Source organism: Eimeria acervulina, genomic scaffold (genome assembly GCF_000499425.1).
Source record: "Eimeria acervulina Houghton genomic scaffold, Eah_scaff176, whole genome shotgun sequence".
NCBI classification, from domain to species: Eukaryota; Apicomplexa; class Conoidasida; order Eucoccidiorida; family Eimeriidae; genus Eimeria; species Eimeria acervulina.
In genome coordinates, this window is record NW_013548953.1 from 291 (window position 1) to 25,024 (window position 24,734).

At 54.0% G+C, this 24,734-nt stretch overlaps 3 protein-coding genes across 3 annotated transcripts; 1 reads left to right on the plus strand and 2 right to left on the minus strand.

Annotated features, from left to right (window-relative positions):
* Positions 1 to 348: 348 nt before the first annotated feature.
* Positions 349 to 6,374, minus strand: EAH_00023160 (hypothetical protein, conserved; the record flags this gene model as incomplete). The annotated part of the gene is made up of 9 exons (XM_013393194.1): positions 349 to 2,244; positions 2,344 to 2,517; positions 2,686 to 2,827; positions 2,958 to 3,482; positions 3,677 to 4,105; positions 4,346 to 4,402; positions 4,577 to 5,213; positions 5,363 to 6,010; positions 6,161 to 6,374. The coding sequence occupies 9 exons, from the start codon at positions 6,372 to 6,374 to the stop codon at positions 349 to 351; spliced, it is 4,722 nt and encodes a 1,573-aa protein (XP_013248648.1).
* A 234-nt stretch (positions 6,375 to 6,608) lies between these two features.
* On the minus strand, positions 6,609 to 7,760 carry EAH_00023170 (hypothetical protein; the record flags this gene model as incomplete). The annotated part of the gene is made up of 2 exons (XM_013393195.1): positions 6,609 to 7,183; positions 7,604 to 7,760. The coding sequence occupies 2 exons, from the start codon at positions 7,758 to 7,760 to the stop codon at positions 6,609 to 6,611; spliced, it is 732 nt and encodes a 243-aa protein (XP_013248649.1).
* A 2,543-nt stretch (positions 7,761 to 10,303) lies between these two features.
* On the plus strand, positions 10,304 to 23,846 carry EAH_00023180 (DEAH-box RNA/DNA helicase, putative; the record flags this gene model as incomplete). The annotated part of the gene is made up of 17 exons (XM_013393196.1): positions 10,304 to 12,079; positions 12,549 to 12,615; positions 12,943 to 13,424; positions 13,875 to 13,947; positions 14,496 to 14,725; positions 15,175 to 15,272; positions 15,787 to 16,005; positions 16,607 to 16,721; positions 16,994 to 17,117; positions 17,466 to 17,873; positions 18,060 to 18,939; positions 19,115 to 19,391; positions 20,137 to 20,505; positions 20,630 to 20,987; positions 21,284 to 21,504; positions 21,996 to 22,792; positions 23,312 to 23,846. The coding sequence occupies 17 exons, from the start codon at positions 10,304 to 10,306 to the stop codon at positions 23,844 to 23,846; spliced, it is 7,029 nt and encodes a 2,342-aa protein (XP_013248650.1).
* Between the last annotated feature and the right edge of the window lie 888 nt (positions 23,847 to 24,734).

Here is a 24,734-nt window from a genome sequence, read left to right on the forward strand (position 1 = left end):
ACCCATCTCTCACTCAACCCAACTACTACCACAGTGGCAATGAAAGCAGCTGGTGCACTGCCGACAAAACAGTGACGAATGTAGGAACCAGAAACGCCAGTGGTCACTGCAGAAGAAGGGTAAGCAGCGGGAAAGAGGCTCTCAACAGGTGAGGCAGCTCAGCGGAGCTCCAGTAGACAGGCAACTCGTCCATAACCCCATTACCAAGCATCACCACCCAAAACAACTAGACATCAATAAAAACGTAACATCCAAAAAAACCCAAATTACTCGACAAGAGTCATCTATGACCCCCCCACAGCCCCCGCCCCCAGCCTATGGACAGTGTCGTAAGAGTGGGGGCGCTCCCTAGGTGACATAATGATGGAGCAGCGGGTATAGGTTAAAATCTAGAGGGGTACGGGACAGCCAGTGCTTGGCCCGACCTTGGTACTGCTGCGGCTGTTGCTTCACCTGCGGGTTTTGCTGCTTCACTTCCTGCGTGTTGTGTTGCTGCTGAGGAGTACGCTGCCCATCATCAGCAACGCGGAGGAGCAGTCTGTAAAAATAAAAGGTCGACTGTGAGGCTGGCATATCCAGCGCGTGCTGCTGCTGCTGCAGGGGACGCTCAGGCAAACTGGCAACAGTGGGCTTGCCACTCTGTACCTCTGCTGGTGCAGCAAAAGCTGCTGCTGTTGCCCTCATCCGTTGCAGTAACCAGGAAACGGCGTCTGCTTCAAGAACGCTCGCTGCTGCTGAAGGCGTGCACCTTCCCCCACTTCTATCCTCTGCAAAAGCAGCAGCAACAGCAATAAAGGACGCTGGTAGCAGTAATGCATGCGGGTGATTTTGTGCTGCCTTGTAGCTGTGGAACGCTTCCTCCAAATCCAGGTATACCCTCAGAGGCAGAGGGCCTGCAATAGAGTTATGCTTGCTGCTTTTGCTGGGTTGTGCGGCCTCTAGCAGCAGCAACTGCCAAGCTGTCTCAAGGGCACGTCGGGCCCCTGCCACCCAGTCCTGTTGTAGATCTTGCGCATTTGAAGCAGCTGGCCTCCTGCCAAGACGTGTTGCTGCTGTTGCTGCCTGAAAACCTGTGGCTCCTGAAGGAACAGCCTTCCGTTCTGGTGCCGCAGAGGCTCCTGTTGCTGTTGCTCCAGCTGTCTGCGCTGTTGCCATTGCTGCTGCATGCAGTAACCGCCACTCGGCTGCTCGTAAAAGAGCGGAAAGATGGTCAAGTTCAAGCCAGCCCCACGCTGTTTGTGCAGCAACAGCAGCAGCAGCAGCAGGGTGAGGATCGTATTGCTGTTGCTTATACTCCCACCCGTGCAGTTGTTGCTGGTGCGCCGCTAGCCTTGAAAGCAGATCAAACACGCCATCCATACACTGCAGAAGCCTGGAAGACTCAGACAAAAACGAACCCGCCAGGCCGCTGCTAGCCGTTCCCGGTAATGCTGCTGCCTGCGCTGGTGCTCCATGCATCCCATCAGCTCCTGCATGGCCCTGTAGCTGCTGTCTCAGTACACTTGCAAATAGAGACAAATCTGCAACAATTGTTGGTTCTCCAGCAGCAAGAGTCCCACTTTTTGCACCTGGCATTATGTCCCCAGAAGCCACCGTACCCGACGAAGCTGCAGTTGCTGCTGCTGCCGCTGCTGCTCTGGTTGCCAGCAACTTCAAGACCGATTCAGCAAACTGTGAGTTTAAAGGCCACTGCGCGGCGTGGAAGGATCGAAGTAATGACCGGACACACTGTGCGCTGCTCCTGGATGAGCGGAGAACCCTTGCTGCTGCATCAGGGAGCTGCTGCTGCAGGTGCTGCTGTTGCTCCTGCAGTGCGCACCGCCGCACAAGTTCCTCCTGTGCTTGCTTTTCGGAACGAGCTGGGGGTGCAACAAGCAAGGGCAGTCGTTCGGCTCCCAAAGACGACGTCGGCAGTGCCTGTTGATTCCATAGCACCCGGACGCATCGCAGAAGTTTTGCAGCAGCTTGCTGCTGCAGTTGTTGAAGTTGTGGCAGCTGGGGGCGCGAGGGAAGTTGTTCTTCCGTGAGGATGCTGCACCTGCCCTGCCTGAAAGCGTCAAGCCTGGCAGCTGCCAGTGCAAGCCGAGCCAGCGAAGCCAGGGAGGCAATATGCGTATGTTCCGTCGCGGGTGTTGCTTCACATGCTGCTGTTGTTGTTGTTGCTGCTGGTGCCGGCGCTTCTGCTGCTGCTGCTGCTAGGGCTCCCTCACGAACAGATGCCCCCAGTAGGCGGCGATGCAAACTCTGCAACAGCCACAAGTACACAGGAAAACCTATAGCTGCACAGCGGTAGTGACTAGGATTCCCCGGTTTGTGTACTTGTGCGAAAAGGAATTTGCATACCTCTAGTATTCGCCTGCAGCTCTCGTAGAGGTGCTGCACCTGCTGTGGTGACGATAGAAGATGGACTGGCCACGCGTTGGCTGCTTCAATGCAGCGCAACAGCAGCAACTCCTCTGCTCTGCGCGGCAAAACTTGGTGCTCGGCTCTACGGACCCCTTCAGCTGCCAGGCCCAACTGCAGCAGCCACATATACCAGCAGAAAGTGTTTGCTGGTGCAACTTACAGTAACAGCGCTACAGTTTTCGCTCCTTACAGCAACACAGGCACCCTTGCCAGTGCCGTAACCGAAGCAGCAGTAGCAGCAGTCAACTGGGGGGGCGGAGGGGGAGCTTTCCGCCTCACTAGTAGCTTCCAGCACCCGTTGTGGGCAGCATCGTGGTTCAGCGGAATATGTCGTCCCTGCTGGTGCTGCTGCGCCGCCCAAAGCAGCAGCTGGCCTCGCAGTCCCTCTGCAGCTGCCAGTAGCTGATCCCCCGAGACGTACCTGCGGCAGCACAAGGAGAGTAGTCCGGCTTGGCTGTTTCTTCTCCTGTCTATGCGGCTGTTTGCGCTGCCGATGCTGCTGCTGCGGCTGCTGCTGCTTCTGCTTCTTCTGCTGCCTCCAGAGGACTCACTTGAGGGTCGGAAGCACCTCGTGAGAAATGAGTTCGAAGGCGCGGGATGCTTCATGCAGTGCAGCTGCAGCTTCTGCGCGATGCGCCCTGGGCGCAGCTGCTGCTGGCTCGCGCGCATATGCTTTACGTGACCTTCCTGCAGCTGCAGTGAGATCCTCTCCTGTTGTTGGTGGTGGTGCTTCTGCGTCCGTTTCTGCTGCTGCTCCCAGGGCAGCGCGCGGCAAGTGCAGCAACAAGCCATACAGGGTCTCTGCCGGAGCAGGTGCTGCCACTGTTGCTGCTGCTGCCGCTGTTGCAGTCGATGGTGTTGCTGCAGCGCTTATAGCTGCTCTGTGCCGCTGAAGCAGAAGACTCCGCGGCAATGCTTTACAGATACTTGAGACAGCATTCAACTTCTGCTTCGCAGCTGATGATGGACATGCGCTTGGTGCACAGGCGCTAGCAGCAATGGCAGCCAGCAGCAACTCCTGCTGCTGCAGAGACAGTTCTTCACCTCCTTCCGTTGCAACAGTCTCCAGGACAGACCTGCGGAAAAACCCGAAAGGAACCCCAAAGCTCCGTACAATCCTTCTTTCTCTCTGAACCAAAGTGTCTTTTGTCTTCTGTCCTTCTTAACACAGCCCTTCATATACAACACCTATCGCTAACCCGCCGATGCTGAGCCTCTAAGGATGTGCTGTGCTGTCTGCATCGGCGAGTAGATAGGGGCAGATACGTACACCAGAGATAAGCGCCAAGCTGCATCATCATCTGCTGCTGCTGCCGTTTGCAGCAGCGCGAGACGTTGCTGTATCTGCAGCAGCGGGAGAAACTGCATCAGTCCCACCAGCAACTGCCTCCACGCTGACAGCCAGACAAGTGGCTGGATATCCTCTGAACCACCATTTGCTGCACAATTCGCACATTGTGCTGCTGATAACTCCTCGGATGCATATGCATTCACAGGTGTCTTCCTCTCCGGCGGCTGCTGCTGCTGCTGGCGAGCTGCTGCATGCGTTGGGGCGATCCATTTGAGGACTGACAACAGCTGCTGGGCATTAAGACGTACTAGCGGCTTTTGCCTCTGCTGCTGAATATATGGGGCGAACTCCCGAGCAAACGGATCTCCTTCAACAGCCAAGGCCTTTGAAAGAGATGGGCACAGCCAGCTGAAGCCGCAGTAACAACAGCGCACCGAACATGAACAACAAAACGCAAGTGCTAAGAGGAGCACGCGCTGGTGCTGCTGCCTCAGTTGTTCGAGGGAAACCTGAGTTGCTGCTTTATAGCTGGCACAGCTGGAACAGCGTCAGCTACTGTGGTTCAATCCACCAGCTTAGGTGTTGATGCAGCAGAAGGTGCAAAAACAGCAACTATTAGGGCAGTGGCATGATATACGGCAAACATACAGCAGCACGTAACGCTCCATCTGACTGTTCCTCAGCCCCGCAGCAGCAAGACCTTCACTGCAAACATACCCGAACACAGCAGCACCAGCATAGGCCACTCTACGCATACATGAAGGTGATACCTGCAGATGACTTTACCGCAAGGCCCACTGAAGCAGAAGCAGCAGCAACTGGCCAGCAGCAGCAGCACAATCAGCAGATGTAGCAGATGCAGCAACCTGCAGCACTGACCAAACAAGTCCGATTTCCTGTCCCCCAGCCCGCCCTTCTAGCAGGGCTAGCGGTAAGGCAGCAGCAGTTTGTTTTACCAGCAGCACCGCTTCACGCTGGAGCTGCCTATATACTTGAACTCCTGCCTCTGCTGCGCTGCAGCCCCGGGAGGCAGCGACGCTGCATACGGTGGCCGCAGCAAAAGAAGAGACACACAGCTGTGGCGGCAGCTGCCGCAGCAGCGCGTTTGCATCCTGGGGCGGACCCACTGTAGCAGCAAGAGCAGCGGGAGTAGCAACAAAATCAGCAGGAGCAGCAGCAGCTGCTGCCTCCATTACTTCTACCCCTCCAGCATGAAGGCGCACAGCGCTGCTGCGCGAGCAATCAGCAGCTGGCAGTTCGCTGCTCTGCACTGCCCCAGTGGCTATCTCCGATGCTGCTGCTGCAGCTCCTGCTGCAGCTGCTGCAGCAGCATCGTAGGCACCCGCAGCCGAGCCAGAAGATTGATCAACAACAGCTGCATTTGCAGCAGCAGGTGTGAGAATGTGCATGCGCGAAAGGCAACCGATAATGCCCGCCAGCGAGCGTACTGCTGCAGCATCGGCGTCTGTACACCTGGCGCGACGCAGCAGCAGCACCAGCAAAGCTGGATCGGTCTCTGAAGCAGCACAGCAGGAAAAAGAGTGAGGCACAGCGTTCGCCCTAGCGTCATGGAAGGCGTAATGAGAAGAGCCAACAACTGAGTTCCCTCAGCAGCAATCTCAGCAGCAGCTGCAGCAGGACCACATAATAGGAGCAACAGCATACCTCGAAACCGCTCGCAGCAGCGAAGCAGTCTGTACACCTCTGAAAGGCCGATATCTTCGTGAGCTCCTAAATGCTGCAGCAGCACTCTCCACCCCAAGTGCAGCACCGCGTTCTGCCTCTCGCGCTGCTGCTGCTGCAGCTCCAATTGCTGCTTCTGCTGCCGGCGCAAGACAGCCTTCTGCCCCTCACGGTGTTGCTGCGGCTGTAGCTGCCGCTGTGGGGGTAGGGCCAGCAGCAGCTCCTGCAGCATTGGCGTCCCCGTTCGGAGTCTCAGCCCACACTGCCTCGTATCTGGCTGCTGCAAATGCGGCTGAATGACTCTGCTGCTGCTATTGCTGCTGCTGCTGCTTCTGCTGCCAGTTTGCTGCAGTTCCCGTTGGCTGTCCTTTCTGTTTTGCTGGATCTGCAGCATCCTTCTGCGAGGAGAGGGAGGCAAGAGGCGCGACACGAGGGCAAGCACGTCTCTATGTTGGTGTTGCTGCTGCTGCTGCTCCTTCAACAGTATTGGGAGTGTTGGGGCCTGGTGCCGCTGCTGCTGCTGCAGCTGCTGCTGCTGCAGCAACGGTTGTAGGTTGTTCACCAGCAGCGGCAGCGGGAGGCGCCGAGGCCGTGCGGGAAGCAGCAGGCAGCACTTTAGGAAGTTCTTCACTGCAGCAGCAGCAGCAAACATAGCAACGATGAAAGCAGTATCAGCGTCAACGGCTTCAGCTCCCTACAGCAGCACTTGCAGCAGCTGCATACTGCCCGTGTGCTACAGCAGACGGACAGCAAATACAACTCGAAAGCCTTGTTCTTTACCTTTAGTTTCAAGAGGGAGATTGTCTACGAACGCAGCATCCTCTCCAGCACACACACGGCGTGGCTTTCTCTGCTGTAGTTGCTGCTGCTGCCGCTGCTGTTGCTGCTGCTGTTGCTGCTTCTTTTGCTGCTGCTGTTGCTGTTGCACTTCGTCTTGCGGCTGTTGCTGTGCCTGCGAAGACAAAAGCATCTTGTGCTGCGGTGGAAGCAGCATTTTGAAGAGGTGCAGCTGCTGATGAGTACATTGCAGCCGCTGCTGCCGGTGCAGCTGCTGGTACGAACATAATAGCATCATCTCCTTGTCTACGTTGCAGCCGCCGTTGCCCGTTACTGCAGCAGCAGACTTCAGCTGCTGCAGCAAATCCTGCCGCGTCCGCTGCTCCTGATGCTGCTGATGCCGCCCCCCAACAGACAGGCAGCTGCGGAAGAGTCCGTTGAACGGAGAGCATCAGGGGATACCTCGATGTTCGGCTGCTGTTGCTCTTGAAGCAGCAGCAGTGAGGGCTTCGGCAGCTGCAGCTGCTGTCACTGCTGCAGTAAACGCCTCTGATGCGGCCTTGGCCGCAGCAGATGCTGCCGCAAATGCCTCAGCTGCCTGTTGTTGCAGCTGCACCTGCAGACTATGCTGCTCGTTCCTCGCAAGGCTGACGTGCTGCTGCTGCTGCTGTCGTAGAGACTGTAGGTGCGACTGCTGCTGCAGCTGCTGCAGCTGTTGCAACTGATCTGTACACGAACTCCCTCGTGGATACGCGCTGTGCGGGTGCTGCAGCAGAAGCTGCTTCTCATGCAGTTTTTGCGTTAGCAGCAGATGCTCCAGCACTTGCTTTTTCTGCAGCACTTGCTGCTGCTGCTGTTGAAGCAGTTGCTGGCGTTGTGTTGGTTGCTCCAGCGTCTGCTCCAGTTGCAGCTCTTCGTGAGGAAGGGCTAACTGATTCTGCAGCGGCAATTGCTGCTGCTGCAAACCTGGGCTCGGGCAGAACATGCTGCTGCTGCAGCGGCTGCTGCACGCCTCTTGTGCTGGTGCTGCCCCTCAACTCATCCAATAAATGTATTGCCCGCTAACTTCCATTCCAAAGCACTGCTCCTGTGCATTCTCCGACAGCCGCAACGTTACCTCGAAGCCTTCTCTTGCAGCTGCTACCGCTGCAGCTGCTGCCGTTGCAGCTGCGGCTGCTGGAGCGGCTGCGGCGGTGGAGCTGGGCCCGATATTTCTGATGTGTACTGCGCATACAGTCGACCCATGCAGGACCTGACACAGAAGGGGGCCGTCAGGGAGCACGTAGCGGCGGTAGCCTTTTTCCCGTTGTTGGAGCACCAGCTGTTGCCGGAGCTGCTACTGGTGCAGAGGGGGCCTCCCACGTGAAGTAGTTGTTCGTAGAACACCGTCCCGCTAAAGAAAAAACGAGAAAATATTACAAAAGGTCCAGACAGAGGGCCACCTACCGTAGAATACTCGGACCCCAAAGTGAAGGGGCCCCTCGATCTGTTGATGGACAGCCGCTGTTGCTGCTGCTGTTGCTGCTGTTGCTGCCGCTGTTGCTGCTGGATTGCATGTCACTTTGGATTCGTCGCAGTTTGCATGCAGAGAATGCAGTTTCATTGTTTGGCAGTGTCTTATTGGATTTGGTGATGATTTCCGTCAGGGATAACTCAGACAGAGGCACAGGGGACGGGTCGATGGTGAGGGCGGTCTCCAAAGCAACTGCAGCAGCCCTTAATGAACTGAAAAGAGGAGGGTTGACAAGGCAGACAGAGAAACATAAGAATGAAATTTGCTGAAGATATAATAGATGCTTGTTGTCGAGGGTTTAGGGTTAGGGTTTGTGGGCTGTCTGAATCGGCCTGTGGGATGGCTTACCCTCTAAGTTGATAAATGAATCTTTACTTGGCCTCAGGAGGCAGTCTGCATGCAGGCGGAACTTTAACAGGTATGTACAGAGTTCGTGCAGACGTCAGAGGAGGGTTTGTTGCGCCTGCCTGAAAATGCTTGTTGTAGCATTTCGTGCAACAAGGTGCGTTGCAACTCACTCAGGCCGCTTCCTCAAGATTGCATGTTTTAGAAGCTTGAGAAAGCTATCTGATATAACGTGAGGCTTGCCATTCAAAGCCATCACATTTTAGCTACTCTCCTGGCTTCAGCAGGAGCAAGTTGGTGGTGCTCAGTGACAAACTGCATTCTAGCGGTTAAAGCGTTGTGTGTTCAGCCTGAGAGCACCTACACAGTACAGTTCACTGTTGCTGCGCTCCTATAAACAGCAAGGTTGAACAGTGGCAAAAGCTGCAACCGTCCCACCATGTATTCCATGCTAAATAAGGTCGCATGCACTGATATGTCGTATTCGTTCTAAAAACCATTTAGAGCCATCTCCGTGCAGTTTCTGAACTGAGACAATTGGACGCTACCGCTGCTTTCAGGTGTAAAAAAAGGCGTAGTGGTCTATAGTAGGAATTGTAAGGCACTATTCATTTCAGCTACTCCTTCCCTGAACAGCAGCAAAGATGCCATTGTGCTACTATGGTGAAAGGGAGGAACCCTCAGATGTAGACTTTCCTCATGAAAAAACGAACCTTTTCGTACAGATGCAATACTCCGTGGATGTTCTGCAAACGCTAGTAAGAAACTGAAACAAACCGAATATAGGGATGATGGTCATGCACGTGATCCGTACAGGAACCAAAGCCATGACTGCCTCTACTTAGTTGCAAGCAACTGTGCAACATGGCGTTCATCTTCATCTTGTAAGGCTCGTTTTGAAATATGCTGCATTCGACGAGAATCCTGAACTATCGCGTTTAATTATTATGAGCCAATTCAGTTAGTTGTGGAACCTTTCGTCAGATTAATGCTGCATCACATCTTCACAACACTGCTTACAGCGGGTCTGGGTAGACACAGGGCTGGAATGGCTGTTTAGAGCCAATGAAATACACCTCCTCAGAATATACGGTGTTTCATTTAGATATACATCTTGCGTTTGCTTCTTCTGAATCTTCTGAAAACCCCTCTAGTTATTGCATTCTCCCCGCATTGAATTTTCCCACTCGTCTTCTCTCCCTCTGCTTGCAGACAGGCGTAGGTAGACAGAGGGTCCCGTTGCTGAGGCGAAACATATGTTTATTTGCTGTCTATGATCTGGTTAGGATTTCAAGCGTCGCTGTTTGATTAATGCTTATTGTTCGATTGTTGTCGCCTCCCTCCGCCGGAAGCTCGAGGTATATTGACACCGTCTCAAGATGAAACTTCACAGGAAGATATTTCGCTGTTATTTTAATTGCATTGGGTGTTGGAATCTTTCTGGTTTACTCTCAAACTCTGCCTGTCCGCAGGTACTTGAATCGTTCGACTGGATTGTCCCGGGCAAACGCCACAGTTCGGGTTCCAGCGAAGAAGCCGCGATCTGTTTTCGTCCTGGGCACTAATGGTTCACTTGAAAGGCAGATTTGTCGACAATGGCTTTGTTTTTATCATTTTTAGGAGAAATGGAGAAAAAAAGCGGGGGAGGCAAGGAGAGGTTTCTTCGCTCCTTCCAAGGGGTTGCCGCCGCTTTCCCTGTCGCTCTGACGGTTAACACACCTGAAAATACCGTCCTTCTTCGTCTGCATCACGTTGAAAAACATGCATTTGACTGCTTATTGCCCTAAAATACCCCTTTCCAAGCAGAAGAAAAGAAGAGAGAAACAGTCTGCTTCGGTCTCCGTATGGTCTGCTGTAGCACGGGCAACGACGACGTCCCGCGAGTGGAAGCGGGCCGGGAGCTTAGTACTTTGCTTTTTTTTGTCTTTTTTTCGCTAATTTTCCCTTGTAAAGCCACTTAGTTTAATGGAGAATCGGCATCATCACCCCAATACAAAGGAGCACTACCGCCCTCCTTTCTGTGGGGTCTTCCCACGGTAGGGGCAGACGCCTGTGCAGTTCCTGCTGCAACGGCTTAAGCGTTAATATTCCTTTTAAAACGCATGCATCTTCGTATTTAAAAGCGGAGAAAGACACAGAAACGCATCTGAAAGGACAAACGCCAGCAGGAAACCCAGCCTGGCGGCTGCTCGAGGCGTGGAGGTTCGTTCTAGAGAGTCTCTTGCCTTTGAGTTCACCTCTCCGTTTCCAGGCAGAAGAAAGACAGACAGACACATAGAAAGCCAAAAATGAATAAAGAGGAAGCCGCTAGGCCTGGCCCTGCTGCCGGCGCAACAACAGGCAGGCCTGCTCATGCTGCGGCAGCGCCTTCATCTACAGCGGCAGCAGATGGAGCTGGAGCAACGGCGGCAGCAGCAGCTGCTGCATCAGTAGCAGGTGGGCGACCTTCCGTGTCAGGCACAGCACGTGCAGCAGCAGTTGCGCCTGCTGCCGTCCGTGCAACAGCAGCAGCATTCGCACGGCCTCCGGCAGGAGCACCAGGAGCATCACTAGGAGGAGCAGGGGGAACGATTGGCTCGCTGAACCACCAGCAGCAGCATCATCATCATCAGCAGCAGCAGCGTACCTCGCGTCGCTGCAGCACAGCGGGAGGCGGTGCTGCAGCGGTTAGCGTAGGGGATCTGCCGATTCATAAGCACCGGGATAAGATACTAAATCACATAAATAACAACTTCATCACATGCATTCAGGGGGAGACGGGGTGCGGCAAAAGCACGCAGGTTCCAAAGTTTCTTCTGGATCAAGATGCAGAAATACAGAAGGCTCTGCAGGCAAAACGCGCAGGGAAAGAGCTACCTCCTTCCTCTAGCAGCGTGCCGCTGCCTCCACTTGAGAGCTACAGACCTCTCAAGTGTATCGTCACGCAGCCCCGAAGGCTTGCATGCATTTCGTTGGCTCAGCGGGTTGCCCGGGAGTTGGGGGAAGACACTGGTGGGCTCGTGGGGTACCGTATTTCAGGCGAGAGTAAGACCAGCCGTCGCACTAAGATATTCTTTATGACTACTGGTTACCTGCTGCAGATACTTATCAATGCACAACCGGCGCTCTCCCACATCCTGACAGAAGAAGAACTCAACTTAGAAGCTGCAGGCAAACTCGCGCTGCTGGAACGACGCGGCGCCGCAGCAGCAGACCGCCACCAGAAGTTGGAGCAGCAGCAGCAGCAGCAGGGTACTGAGCAGCCAGAGGGGGGCGGCTTGTCCTGGGGAGACGGTGGCTCTAGTGAGGGGTATTTAGATAGCGTCACGCATGTGATATTAGATGAGGTGCACGAGAGAGATGTGGATGCAGATCTGCTCTCCCTGGTGTTGAAGCTGCAACTCAGGAGCCGAGTAGGCAAGCTGAAGGTGATAGTAATGAGCGCAACCATGGAAGGCAATTTGTTCTTCAATTATTTCTCCGATATACACCTCAAACACGTTGGAGAGGCGGAAACGGAAAAAGAGGCCCTAGATGCTGCTGCAAGCACTTCCAAGCAGAAAGACCGTCTCAGGGCCAAGGACAAACAACCTGCACTGGCTGCTACTGCTACTGCTACTGCTGCGGAGCGGAAGCAACAACAACAGCAGCAGGAGCAGACAACGGACGAGTGCCGATATGAGGACAAGATCTTTGTAGGGGCTAAACGTTTTCCTGTGCACACGTTATATATCGACGACTTGCTGGAAGTAAACCCCACGCCGAAGGCACTCAGGCCCGTTAGTGTGGATCAGCTTTCAGGAGAGGCGCTTCTGATTGAAGGCCGAGATGAAACAAAGGCAGGCGTGCAAGAGCAGGAAGACCAGCAGCAGCAGCAACAAAAGAAGGAAGCAGACGCTGAACCCGGGAAGCCCGCACCAGCGTTCAGCAGCAGCACAGCCAAAGATGATGCATCGGCGGAACAGGTGGAGCAGCAGCAGCAGCAGCAAGAGGGAGACCCCGACATCTTTGGTGCTCTGTTGTCTCGCAAAGGGCGTTCGCTGTCTAATCTCTTCACGAATCCCTCCAGATGGGCTCTTTTAGAGGTACCCAAACGTTGACTGTACAGGAGGATCAGCGCTGACGTGCTGATTCTCCTGTACCCACGGCCAGCACCTGCATATATATGTGCTTGCGTTTGTATATGCGTATCTATGTATGTACTTGCGCTACAGCCCACGCGAAATACACACACACACACACAAACACACACACACACGCGTTTATGCGTATATATATATATATATATAATATGCATATATACATGGCCGTGCTACGGAAATGCAACTGCCTGCATGGACCACTGCTTGTTGAGTTTGTGCTATGCATGCGTCGTTTTCGTCTGCCTTCTGTTGGGCTGTAATTATAATAAGGAACGATATCATTATCGTTGGGGCTGCAACTCGGCGATAAGCAGGGTGAAAGCTCTTTGTTCTTGCTAAGCGAGGCAACTCCTTCCATTTAGGAGTTTTTAGGTGGCATTTCTCTCCGTCCATTTTCTCTCTTGTCTCTCAGGCGTTGCGCAACTTCAAATCGGGGACCCGGAATTCCGAGGGGGGCTTACAGCCGGACATACAGCGCGGTAAGTTCTCACAGCAACTAGCCAGCGAGTCCTCCAGCTAGCTAGCTAGACAGCTAGCTAGCTGGAGCTAGCTGTCTAGCTGTCTAGCTAGCTAGCTAGCTAGCTAGACGGCAAAGTAACGAGGTGTCCAGCCAGCGGTTTGTCCGCCTCCGCATGACCCATATATTTGCATGCTTGTGTCTCGTGGGTGTACGTGCCGTGCGTCTCATGGTCTGTGTGCTTGCCTCTGCTACATAGTAATTAGTTGCTGTTGTTGTGTCCGTTAATCTGCCTGTCTTTATATGTATTCATTTATATTGTTGGTTTGCGCTGCTGCATGCGCTTCAGGCCTTGAGCTGGTGTGCGTGGATTTGGTGTCTACGCTCGCTTACGGAGGCGAGACGGTCTTGGTGTTCTTGCCTGGGATAGCGGAGATATCGACTTTGTTTGAAACACTTGCTCCTTTAGAGCGTGAGGCGTGCGCGTCTGCTCCAGGAGCAGAAGGTTCTGCAGCAGCTGCTGGTGCCGGTGGTGGTGGCGGTGGTGCTGGTGCTGCAGCTGAGGCGACAGTAGCAGCGGGCAGCAGCAGCAGCAGCAGCAGCAGCAGCGGGGGTGGCCTTGAAGGCCCGCGTCCTTCTGCTCCTCGGTGCAAGTTGTTTGTGCTGCATTCGACTATCGGGAGAGAAGAACAGGCGGAGGTGTTCAGCCCCCCCCCTCCTTCTGTTTGTCATGTTGTCCTTGCGAGCAACATCGCTGAGAGCTCTCTAACGCTTCCTAACTGCCGCGTCGTGATTGACTTCTGCTTGCGCAGGCAGATGATCTATGACCCCGTAAAACACCCTAAATCCCAAACCCTAAATCCCAAACCCCAAACCCTCAACCCCAAAACAAACAAACAAACACCCTGAAATGCCTCCCGCCGATACAAAGACGCAGTCAGGTCTGTGTGCAAGGGAAGCTCTTCTGCAGCGCTGTGGTTTTGCGGTCTTGGTAATTGCATTGCATCGTTGCCTCAGTGGAGACCTCTCGCATGCATGCATGCATGCATGCATGTATGCATGCACGCGTGCGTGCATGCGGGTGCATGCTTCCTTTCGACCCTTTTAAACGAATGGCTGATGGTTGGTGCCCGAGGTGCCCGAGGATATTTGCATTTGTCGTTGCTGCTCCTGTCTCTCCGGAGATGCCTCGGCGTCTCTGCATACCTTGCGTGCTCCTCCGCTTATTGCTGCGCTGCTGCCTGTGTTGCCCGCTGCTGCTGCTGCTGCTGCTGCTTGCAGAAGCGGCACGCGTCGGCGCTGGTCAAGTCCTGGACATCGCATGCGTCTTCGCAGCAGCGCAGCGGAAGAACAGGTGAGGAGTGATGCTTCCATTTGTCTCCTTTCTGTTGAATGTGTCTACTTTTCCCTCTCTCTTTTGGTCGGATGCTACTTTCCCTTTACCTCTCTTGCTTACGGCGTCTGCTGCATGCGCGTTTCATTTGGGGCTGGCGCTTGCCTCAGGCCATCTTTCAGGGTCTTGTGTCCTTTGCGCCTGCGGCGTGTTTGTGTCTAGGTGTGACTCTCTCTCGGTCTCGCTGTCTTGTAGTTTGTTTATTTCTCTCTTAGTTTGTTTCTCTATCTTCATCAGTGTGATGCCTATTTGTCTCTCTGATTCGATGTTGAGGCGGCACGCCTATCTCTCCTTTTTGTTCTCTGTCTCGCTGCCAGTTGTTCGTTTCTTGGTCTCCTTCCTTGTTGCATCTGTATGGATGTATTGCTTCTCGTTCTCTGCAGAGGGGCATATGCTGCTGTTCTGTTTGCACATGGTATGCGTCTGCTTCTGCTGCAGCGCCTTGCGTTGCCTTTCATCTGCTGGTGCTGCTGGTGTTGCTGTGCTGCGGGTATCTGTCTCCGCTGCAGGCCGTGTCTTCCCAGGTGTCTGCGTGCGGTTGGTCTCCATGCGCTTCTATGAGAAGTCTCTCCGCGTCTTCGATCTCCCAGAGATGCAGACAGCTCCTCTAGACAAGTTGTATATCACCGTCGCGCACTTAACAAAACGCCTCAACGCCATCGCTCGTGCAGCGCATGCAACCCCTACTGCAGACGGAGGCACCTCAGGGCGCTCTGGGAAGGCCCAGACAATTCAAGGTGTACATACACCTCAAACACAACAATATTGCTGACGTAACGACCGCCTCCAGCGGGAACGCACTCCTTGCTTCGTGCGTCTGCTGCTGATGCAGCTGCTGCAAACAAAGGCTTGAGCTCCTGCTGCGTCTAGTGCGTCTGTTCAGATTGCATGCGTGCCGGCTCCTTGACCCCAGCGCAGCTCCTCTTGCTCACTGTACAGCCGCCTCCCGTAACGGCGCTCGCTGCTGCCCAGGCAAGCACCCACAGGTCTCCTCGTTGTTGCTGCTTTTGCTGCTGCTGCGCTTGCTTCTGCCGATCCTGCTGCTGCTGCCCCGGCCTCTGCTGCTGCCCTGGCTTCCGCTGCTGCTGCTGCTGCTTCTGCAGCAGGTGGTTGGGCGGTGCCCCTACGTGGCGTCTATTGTGGGTTTATGCCGAGGGTTTGTGGTTTGGTTCTGCTGCTGCGTTTCAGGCGGGCCTTAGGGAGCAGGGGGCTCTTGATGCGAACGGCGAGATAACGCGTTTAGGGTATCTGATGATGCAGCTGCCCATAGATGTGCGCCTCTGCAAGTGCGTCCATGGCGTCTTCGCTTTAACTTACAGTTCTATTCACAAAAATGTATATGCTTGTAAATAAAGTATTGGTATATCCTTTCAAATAAAAGATTTTCAGATCCATTTATTTGCAGATATTTTGAAGTTCACCTATAGACTCATCACTGGCGCTGCCCAAGTGTCAGTGCCCCTCCCGCTTGCCGTATAATTGAATAATAATAATAATAATAAATAATAAAAATAATAAAAAAAATAATAATGATAATGATAATGAAAATAATAATAATAATAATAATAGTAAATAATAATTGATAAATAATAAATAATAATAGTAATAATAATAAATAATAGTAATAATAATAGATAGTGATAATGATGATAATGACAATCACAATGATAGTGGTAGTGAGACAAATGGTAGCAGTATTGGTATTAATAGTACTGATAAAATAATAATTAGAGTAGGCGGCAGGCAGTTTGGTTTGCTGCTGGGTATTGTACATGTTTGTTTCTTTGCTATGCACTGCAGATTGGTGTTCCTGGGTGTTGCATTTGGCTGCACGCTGGACGCCGTGGTGCTAGCTAGCTGTTTAGCTAGCACGGACCTGTTTGCCTTCCCAGCCTTGATGCTGCTGCAGCGACACTCCAAGGCATCTGCAGGCTTTGAGGCCGCGCTGCAGCTGCAGCAGCAGCTAAAGTCCAGGGCCTTATTCGACGGCGGGCACTTCTCTGAGCCCCTCATGCTACGGTAAGCGAGGTGTATACACACCCGAAACAGACTCAACAGGCTGGCTATCTTAGGCTGTCGTTGCTTGTGAGCATCATAGATGAGGGCATGGCAACTGTCGGTACACCTGAATGCTGCTGCTGCTGCACTCTGTTGCGGCTCTGCTGCCTTTCTGGTTTGAGAGCCGCTTGCCGGACTCTATCTTTTATATATATATTTTGCCTGCATTTGCTGCTGCGTTGGCGCCTGATTGGTGTTGGTACCGTTCGGGCTTTCGATGTGCTGCCGTTGGGCAATTTTGGTTTTGTTAATGCGCTTCGTTCGAGCCTGAGGTGCCGCCGTTGCTGCTGCTGCTGCTGCTTGTTGTTGTTGTTGTTTATGGCTTTTTTCTGCTGCTCCCCTGTTGTTGTGTTCCGTTGTGTCTGGTTTCCTTCAAGGGTTTTGCTTGGTTAGGTTCGATGCCGTTCATCTCTAGATGCTGTCTTTTATCTGTCCTCGTCTTTCTTCTTGTGTTTGTCTTCTTTAGCTTTCTGCATGTATTCTGCTGCCTCTTCGTTGCTTCTCATGTATATTGTATCTTCATGGTGCATGCATGGGATGTGTGGGGACCCATCTTTCTCAGCAATTGCTTCGTGGAGTTCCTGCTGCACTTTGCTGCATCAACAGCAGAGCTGCGCGCCCGTCTCGCTCGGCAGGCAGCAGGGAACCGATCCCGCCGTCTGGAGTTGAATATGAAGGTGAGGCCTAAGCAGCTGCAGCAGGAAAGGCAGTCGCACGGTGCGGACTAATGCTTTGTGGTGGTGGTGCTGCTACTGCTGGTGCTGTTGCTGTTGCTGTTGCAGCAGCAAGTGCTGCTGCTGCTGTTGCTGCTGTTGCAGAAGCAGCAGACAGGCAAACTCAATGCATGGGCGTTTGTTGACGTAGCTCTTTTGTTTTGTAGGTGTAGCATTTGTTTGTACATATGTATGTATATGTATATAAATCTTTTTTTCCTTCTGTTTTGTTTCAGCTGGAGTACAGTCGAGCTGCTCGGGATTTCAGTCGTATGCACGCAGTCGTTCCGAAGCGTCTCGTGCAAACAACTCTCCTCTGTTGTGATTTGTGTCAGCGTGTGCGGAGACTTGTAGATCCATGTGGGTTGATGCTGCTGCTGTTGCTGCTCCTGCTGCGGTGGCCCCTTCGGCTGCGGGGCGCGGCTCCCGCTGCTGCTGATTCTGCTGCTGCTGCTGCTGCTGCAGTGACACCAGGCACCACCCCGGTGGCTCGGCAGCAGCAGCAGCAGCAGGAGAAATGCAGCACCACGATATACATGGCAGCACGGTAGAGGAACATGACGCAGGAGCAGTTGCTTCGTGCACCTCCTGCTAAATCCCTTAACCCTAAACCCTCAGCCCTAAGCGCTAATCAGCAATCGTGCGAGTGCATACGACACCGTTTGCTGCTGCTGCTGTTGCTGCTACTGCTGCTGCTTCTGCTTGCAGCGTCCGTGGCATACAAGCACCTCGGGTTTATGCTGCAGCTGTTGCAAGACGGGAGCGTCTTCTCGCGTCAGCAGCAGCAAGTTGGAGGGAAGCTGGGGAGTACGCAACAGCAACAGCAGCAACCGCAGCAGCAACAGCAACAGCAGGCGTTGCCGGAGCAGCATCGTGGCGTTGCTGTTGATGGGGCTGAGTTTGACGCGGCAACAGCGTACGATCCAGCAGCAGCAGCAGCAGCGGTTGAGAAGCATTTTGTGTCGGATTCGATTGTCCTGAAGACTCTTCTTGCTGCTTCTTTTTCTCCTTCATTTATGGTGGGGAAGGTGAAGAATTGCATCGACGGCGAAGACGCTGAAAAACCTGTTATGGACGAAGCCGAATCAGAGGAGAAATCGCTCGCCTTGTACAGCTGTGAGGCAGAGGCAGAGCTTCATCGCTGCTGCTGCTGCTGTGGTTGCTCAGACTGTTGCTGCTGTTACAACAGCCACAGCAACGGCAGCAGCTGTTGCTGCTGCAGTCGCTGGTGCTCTGCTGTTGCTGTTGCTGCTCTCCTGGCTCATACTGGTGTTGCTGTTGCTGTTGTTGCTGCTGCTTCAGGGCTAACGGATCGGGGTGTGGAGCTGAGTCGTTGTTTGTTTTTTAATCGTATGTACTCGGAGGAGAAGTTAGTCCTTTTGCAGGAGGCTTTATCTGTGGTGCTGCCTGGGGTTGATTTTTTGCTGTTAACGGGAGATGCATACAGCGACTGCGCCAGCGTCTACGCATCTTCTGCTGCAGCAGCAGAAGATGCTGCAGTGCAGCATTTGATTAGCGGCAGGACACCTGATGAGCTCCATCACAGCCTAATCCTCTATTTGCCTCCGACACCTCGCAATGAGTGTTTCCAGTACGACGCAGAGGCAGCAGCAGCAGCATCAGCAGCCTACAGGGAGCAGCTGCGCTGCCCTCCAACTGCTGCTGCACTTTTAGCACAGCAGCAGGAGCGCGAGCAGCAGGTGAAGCGGCTATATGACCGCTGGTTGGAACACGGGGAGGAGAGCGAAGGAGAATCTGCAACAGAGTGGGAGGAGGACGAGACGAAACGTGAGAAGCAGAAGCAGAAGAAGAAGAAGAAGAAGAAAGAGTTTGAGGACATAACGCTGGGGGCCCTGAAGATCTGTGCCTCTGCGGCTGCTGTTGCTGCTGCTGCTTGCGGCAGCGGCTTAAAGAGCGTCAATGAACGCATCGCGCAGTATGAAACCATACGAGGCAAACACTTCCAGCCCTGCAAACTCTTCGCTTCTCACCCCGTATGTGCGCAGCTCATTAATCAATTTGCATGCGGCCGGTGGAAGTTCTCCCTATCCGTCCCGAAGACAACCCCCGGAGATGCAGCGCAGAAGCGGCAGCAGCAGCAGCAACAGCAACAGCAGCAGCAGCAGCACGAGGAGGAAGAGGAGGAAACCAACCCCGGACAAGAAGACGAAGAAGACAAGCAGTGAGCTCATGAAATGCATTTCTGCCTCTTTAGGGAGGGTCGCGGATAGACGTACAAACACCATTGGCTGTTCTTGGCGTTTTAGCTCCTTAGCCCCCCTGCAGCTCAGCCTTTGCGTGCTGCTGCTGCTGCTGTTGCAGAGTTGTTGTTGGCTTTGCGTTTGTATTTGCTGCAGAGAAGAAACAGCAGGAGCAGCAGCAGCAGGACTGCCTCAGCAGCAGGCGATGTACGCAATGGAGATGTTTCGCCCTGTGTCTCCTTTTGCTGTAACTTGGTACTTCGTCAGCCCCCAGGATGCAGCGCCCACAGCCAGCAGCAGCAGCAGCAGCAGCAAATCCTTCAAGGCTTCTAAGGTACAGGGCATCTTAAGCTATCGCTCGCCTATGGGCGTTCTCAGCGTTTGTCCCGAGCCCACGGGGACTGCAAAGGCAGGCAAGAAGGTATTTCAACAGGTGAGAGGCAACCCGCACAACAAACCACTGAAACACCGAGCCATAAACGCTCAGCTTACAGGGAAAAGACAGTGGGCGTGAGGAGACAGCGTCTGTGGAGTTGGGTTGTTTTTGCCGCTGTCTGTGGGGCGCATCTGTTGCTGCTGAGGGCTGATGCTAAAGCCCTCCTCCCTCTGCTATTTATTTGCTGCCCTTGTTTTCGTGCCTCTATCAGGCTTCTGTTGTTGCTGCATGCAGATAATTTGGCTTTGCGCTCCTCGCTGTAAATTTGCTGTTTGTGTGCTGCTCTGCTGCTGCTGCATGGATTTGTTGTGTCAGTGAAGAAGACAGAAGGCTGTAGAGTGATTTTGTTTGAGGGCTGCAGGGGCACTGGGGTTAGGGGGTGTGTTTGTCCGTTGCGTTTGTTTCGTTTTTCTTTGCTGTCTCTGGATTGCTTTTGTCCCTTAACGACTGTCGTTTATCTGTCTACTTGATTTGTTCGCGCTGTTGTTGTTCTTTGTTTGTTTGCATTTCGTTCCACTTTACTGTCTCCCTCTCTTTGGGTTTGCGTATCGTGGTGTCTCTGTGTCCTGGGGCGGAGAGGGCTTGCTGCAGCAGCTACAGCACCAGCAGATGCTGCTGCTTTAGCTGCTGCACTTTAGCAACAGCTCCAGGAGGAGGAGCAGCAGCTGTTAGCAATAGGAGCAACAGCAGCAGCATCAAGACGAGATGAAAGTGTTTGTTGCTGCATTACGTTTTGCTGTAGGCCGGCGAGGTATACGCGGTAGCTGCTGCGCAGCAGAACAAAGACAGCGTCTCGCAGGCTTGGGCTGAGGGGGTGACGGTGCTGCCGCAGCGGGAAGCTTTGCTGCTGATGCTTGCCTTTCTCCCAGGGAGTTCCCCCGTTGAACTGACTGTGGAGGCTTCAGCCGACGCTCCAGTCGCCGTCACAAAGTACTGCAGCAAAGCAACAGCAACAGGCAGCAAAAGCAGCAGCAAAAGTAGCGTTAGGAGCAGTACTAACAGTAGCAGTAGGAGTAGCAAAAGCAGCAACAAAAGCGGGAGCAGTAGTGGCAGCAATACCACTAGCAGCAGCAGCAGTAGCAGCAGCAACAAAGCGTCTGGAGTGCTGAGAGTGTGCAGTGCATGCGGGGCCTTCGTTTTTTCATGCATGCAAACAAGGAGTTCCCGGCTTATCTGAAGGCTTGAAACAGGTGTTGTGTAGCTTTAGGGTTTAGGGTTTACGGTGGACGACTTAGGGCTTGGGATTTACGTGTGTTTGTTGCTGCTGCAGCATTGAAATGTTTGAAGGCGTCAGTTTGCTGCAGCGTGGAGACTCTGCGTACATAACGCTGGGGGATTTGCTGCGAGTGAATGTGCTGCGGCATTGGCTGTCGCGAGTCTTGCAAGGGGACGCAGGAGCAGCAGCAGCAGCAGCAGCGCTGCAACCCACATCTGCTGCAGCAGCAGCAAGGAGCGGGAGACAACAAGTGCAGCAAGAGGCGCTTCTAGTTGAAGAAGGACTAGAAGAGCTGCAGGCTGCTCTTGCCGATGTCCTCGCCCATTGTAACGAACCCCTGTCCCCCTGGCAGGTCAACAATCTTCTAACTAAAGCAGGTGCGGGTATACACCAGCAAGCCCTAAACCATAAACTCTAATGCCTAAACCAGAAGTCGCTAGCCCGAAACCTTAAACACTAGACGCTAAATCGCTCTCCCTAAACCCTGAACCCCGAGTCGCCAACATAAACCCTACACCCTACACCTAAATGCTGAACTGCCTACCGGAAGTAAAGGACGTCGGAGCGCAAGGGTTTGGCTTGCCTCCCATTGCCAGTTTCTCCCGGCGTTGCATCCCTAAACCATAAACCCCAAACCCTAATTTGTTGCTGTTGTTGGGTTGGCTTGTTGCAGGATCCCCTGCGGACCCCCGAGTGCAGGTATTGTTTGAGCGGGGGTTGCCGCTGCGGCGGGAGTCTTCAGGAGGAAGAAGAGGAGGGGGAAAGGCAAATAATGTACAGGGAGGATTACGATTTACTCTCTCAGCATTTGCTGCTAATGCTGCCGATACAGCAGCTTGTCTCCCGCCCTTCAATGTCACAGCCATTGCCCAGCACTACAACTCACTGCTACAGGTTCGCACGCTGCTGCTGCTGCGAGGACTGCTGCTGTTGCTGATGCAGGGACTGCTGCTGCTGTTGATATGGGGACTGCTGCTGCTGCTGCTGCTGCGGGGGGCTGCTCCTGCTGTTAATATGCTGCTCTTGCGAGTGCTGCTACCGCTAGTTCTGCTGGTGCTGCCACTCGCATCTGCCGATGCGGTCTACAGCGTCCCTGGCATTCACAAGCGGCGTCTGCTGATAGCTGTAGCTGCTCGCTACGGGCAGATACAGAACACTTTGCATGCATGCATATCATCTTTACCTACCTTATCTGTATCCATATATCTTAATCTATATATCTATTCATCAATGTTTATCTCTCATCTATAGATGTGCGCCTATATTTATATTTATGTATGTAAATGTATATATGTGTATGCATATCTACATAACTCTGTATATATATATATATATGCATATCTTTGCCGATATATCTATATCTGTATATCTTCATCTGGCTGCAGGAGATGCATAGGCGAGCAGGAGAGGCAAAAAGGAAGCAGCAACAGCAGCAGCAGCAGCAGCAGCACGCGTCGCACTCCTCTTGGCGCAGCGGCGTCCAGTCGGGCAAACACAAGGGCCGCAGCAGCAACAACGTGAGCGGCAGCAAGCAGCATGGAGGGGCCAGCGGAAGGGCTTACCAGCAGCAAAAGCACCAGCAGCATTCAAAACAACAGCATCAGCAGCAGCAGCATAGAGGACAGGGCCGCAGAAAGGGAAAGGGAGGCCATGGGTCTTCGCATGCGGCGGCTGACGGCGGTCACCAGCAACAGCAGCAGCACCGCCAGCAGCAGCAGCAACAACACCACCACCACCAGCAACAGCCTTACGGTGTTCAGGGGGACCAGCAGCAGCAGCACCACCAGCAGCAGCATCGCTTTTCCCCCGGCTTTGCTCAGTCTGCTGATATGAGGCGCAGCGGTGCTGCTGCTGGCAGCAGAGGAGGCATGAAGGCGCAACAGGCAGCACCCCCTGCCTTCAAGCAGCAGCAAGGAGGGCACTCAGCACCCCCCCAACAAGGTACGTACGCACATTCGATAGTAAAAACGATATCAGCAGCAACAGCAACCGCAGCAACAGCAGCCGCAGCAACAGCAGCAGGGGCAGTTGCAGCATCCGTAGCAGCAGCACCAGGCGCAGCAGTAGCAGCAGCAGGAGTAGCAGCACCAGGAGTAGCGGCAGTGGCAGTAGCAGCATCTGTAGCAGCAGCACCAGGCGCAGCAGTAGCAACAGCAGGAGCAACAGCAGTAAGATCAGCGGGGTGAGCAGCAAGAGCAACATCAGCAGTCTTTGGCTTTCTGCTTTGCATTTGCCGCAGCAGCTGCTTACGGCAGCAACGATCCTCCTGGCGGCCAGGGGTTGCCTCCTCATCATAGAGCTTAGTGAGTGCTTTTTCATATAAAGCACATCATTACTGTTCAGCAGCAGCAGCTGAAGTAGCAGCAGAAACAGCAGCAGCAGGGTAGCAATGCTAGCAATCTGCTGCATGAGCCTGTTTGGGGTTACCCTGCAGAGGGTCATGGATCGGTCGCATCTAGTGGTGCTGCCGCTGCAGCTGACTGCAGCGGCGCTGCTGCTTTTGCTGCTGCTGCTCCTCTTGTTTTTGCCGTTGCCTCTGCTGTTGCTGTTGCTGCTGCTGCTTTCGTCGTTGCTGCTGCCCCTGATTTTGCTGCAGCAGCATTGGAACCAGCAGAGGAAGTGCGTAGCTCAAGAGATCGTCAGGGTTGGGGCAGACGAGCTGCACCTGTTGCTGCTGTTGCTGTTGTTTTTGCTGCTGCAGCCGGATAAACCCTTTTCAGTCGCACGCTCCCGAGGGGCATCAGCATATGGGCCTTCCCGTTTACGCTCGTCACCAGCAGCATCATGATGCGCAGCATCGGTATGCTGTAGGAGGTGCTGCAGCGCCTGCTGCGGCTGCTGCTTCTGCTGCTGCTCCGAGTCTGCTGCAGCAGCATCCGCAACAGGCCTACCTCTCGCACTACCGGCAGCCGCAGCAGGTGCAGCAGCACTATGCACCTAACCCCTACGGAATGCAGCAGCCGTTTCTCGATGCGGCTCGCCTCCCCAGGCAGCAGCAGATGCCTCTAGGGGCAGCCACGCTGCAGCAGCTCCAGCAGCTGCAGCAATTGCAGCAGCTGCACATAAGCGCGGGCGCACAGGCGCAGCAAGCTCATGTACAGACAGCGGCCTACAGGGCTGCGCCTCCTGCTGCAGCGCTGCTGCAGCCGCAGCAACAGCAGCATTTGGGATTGCCTTCGCTGCATGGCGACGCGAGGGCGCACCCAAATGCGTTCGGGCAGTACGGGGGTCGATGATTTTCTGTGTTTCTTTTGTTTTGTTTTGTCTGTTTTTGTTTGTTTATTTCTTTTTGCTGTTTCCTCTTGCTGCTCTTATTCACACGGCCCTATATATATCATATGCCGCCAGGCAGCAGAGGCGCCTATGGCGCACTTGAGGCTCAGGAGTAATGCTTTCTACAGCGCACGCCTTCGCTGTGACAGCTGCTGTTGCAGCAGCAGAAGCAGCAGCAGCAGTTGTAGCTGCTGCTGCAGCCGCGGCAGCAGCAGTTGCACCAGCAGCAGCAGTTGGCTCCTCCTCCTCGATACAGTTTTAAGCTGCAGCAACTGCGCCTGCAATGCATGCAGCACGGGAATGAATAAAACCCGGCAGCGGCTGCTGCTGTTGCAAGGATGCGTCTGCCGGGCCTGCTTGTGCGGCTGGCCGTGCTGCTGCAGCTGCTGCTGGTGGCTGGTCTGCTTGGTAAAAGAGAACGCGAAGACGAGGAAGGCAGGGATAGATACAGCCAAGTGCGGCAGTGACGGACGCCGTCAGCGGGGGGAATCAGTAGCAGCAGCAGCTGCGTCCAGCAGCAAACCGCATAGCAGGAGCAGCAGCAACGGGTTGCAGTACCAATCCCAACAGCAGCAATCTAGACAATCTCTGCATGAACAGCGGCAGCATAGTGCCACTGCTGCGCAAATATGGGTTGTGATAGTGTTTGTTGGAGCAGGTGTCTGCTGGTGCTGCGCGCCTGTTGCTGCTGCTGCAGTTGGTCTGGCGCATGCAACGTTGTAGCTGCGTTAAGGAGCTGCAGCATGGCATGAGGCCGGTCTCTTCGTTGAGAGGGGGAGACATAATGCATAAACGCATATGCATTCAGGCATGCATGCGTGCACTCGTGCATGTATGCAGCCCGGGTGTAT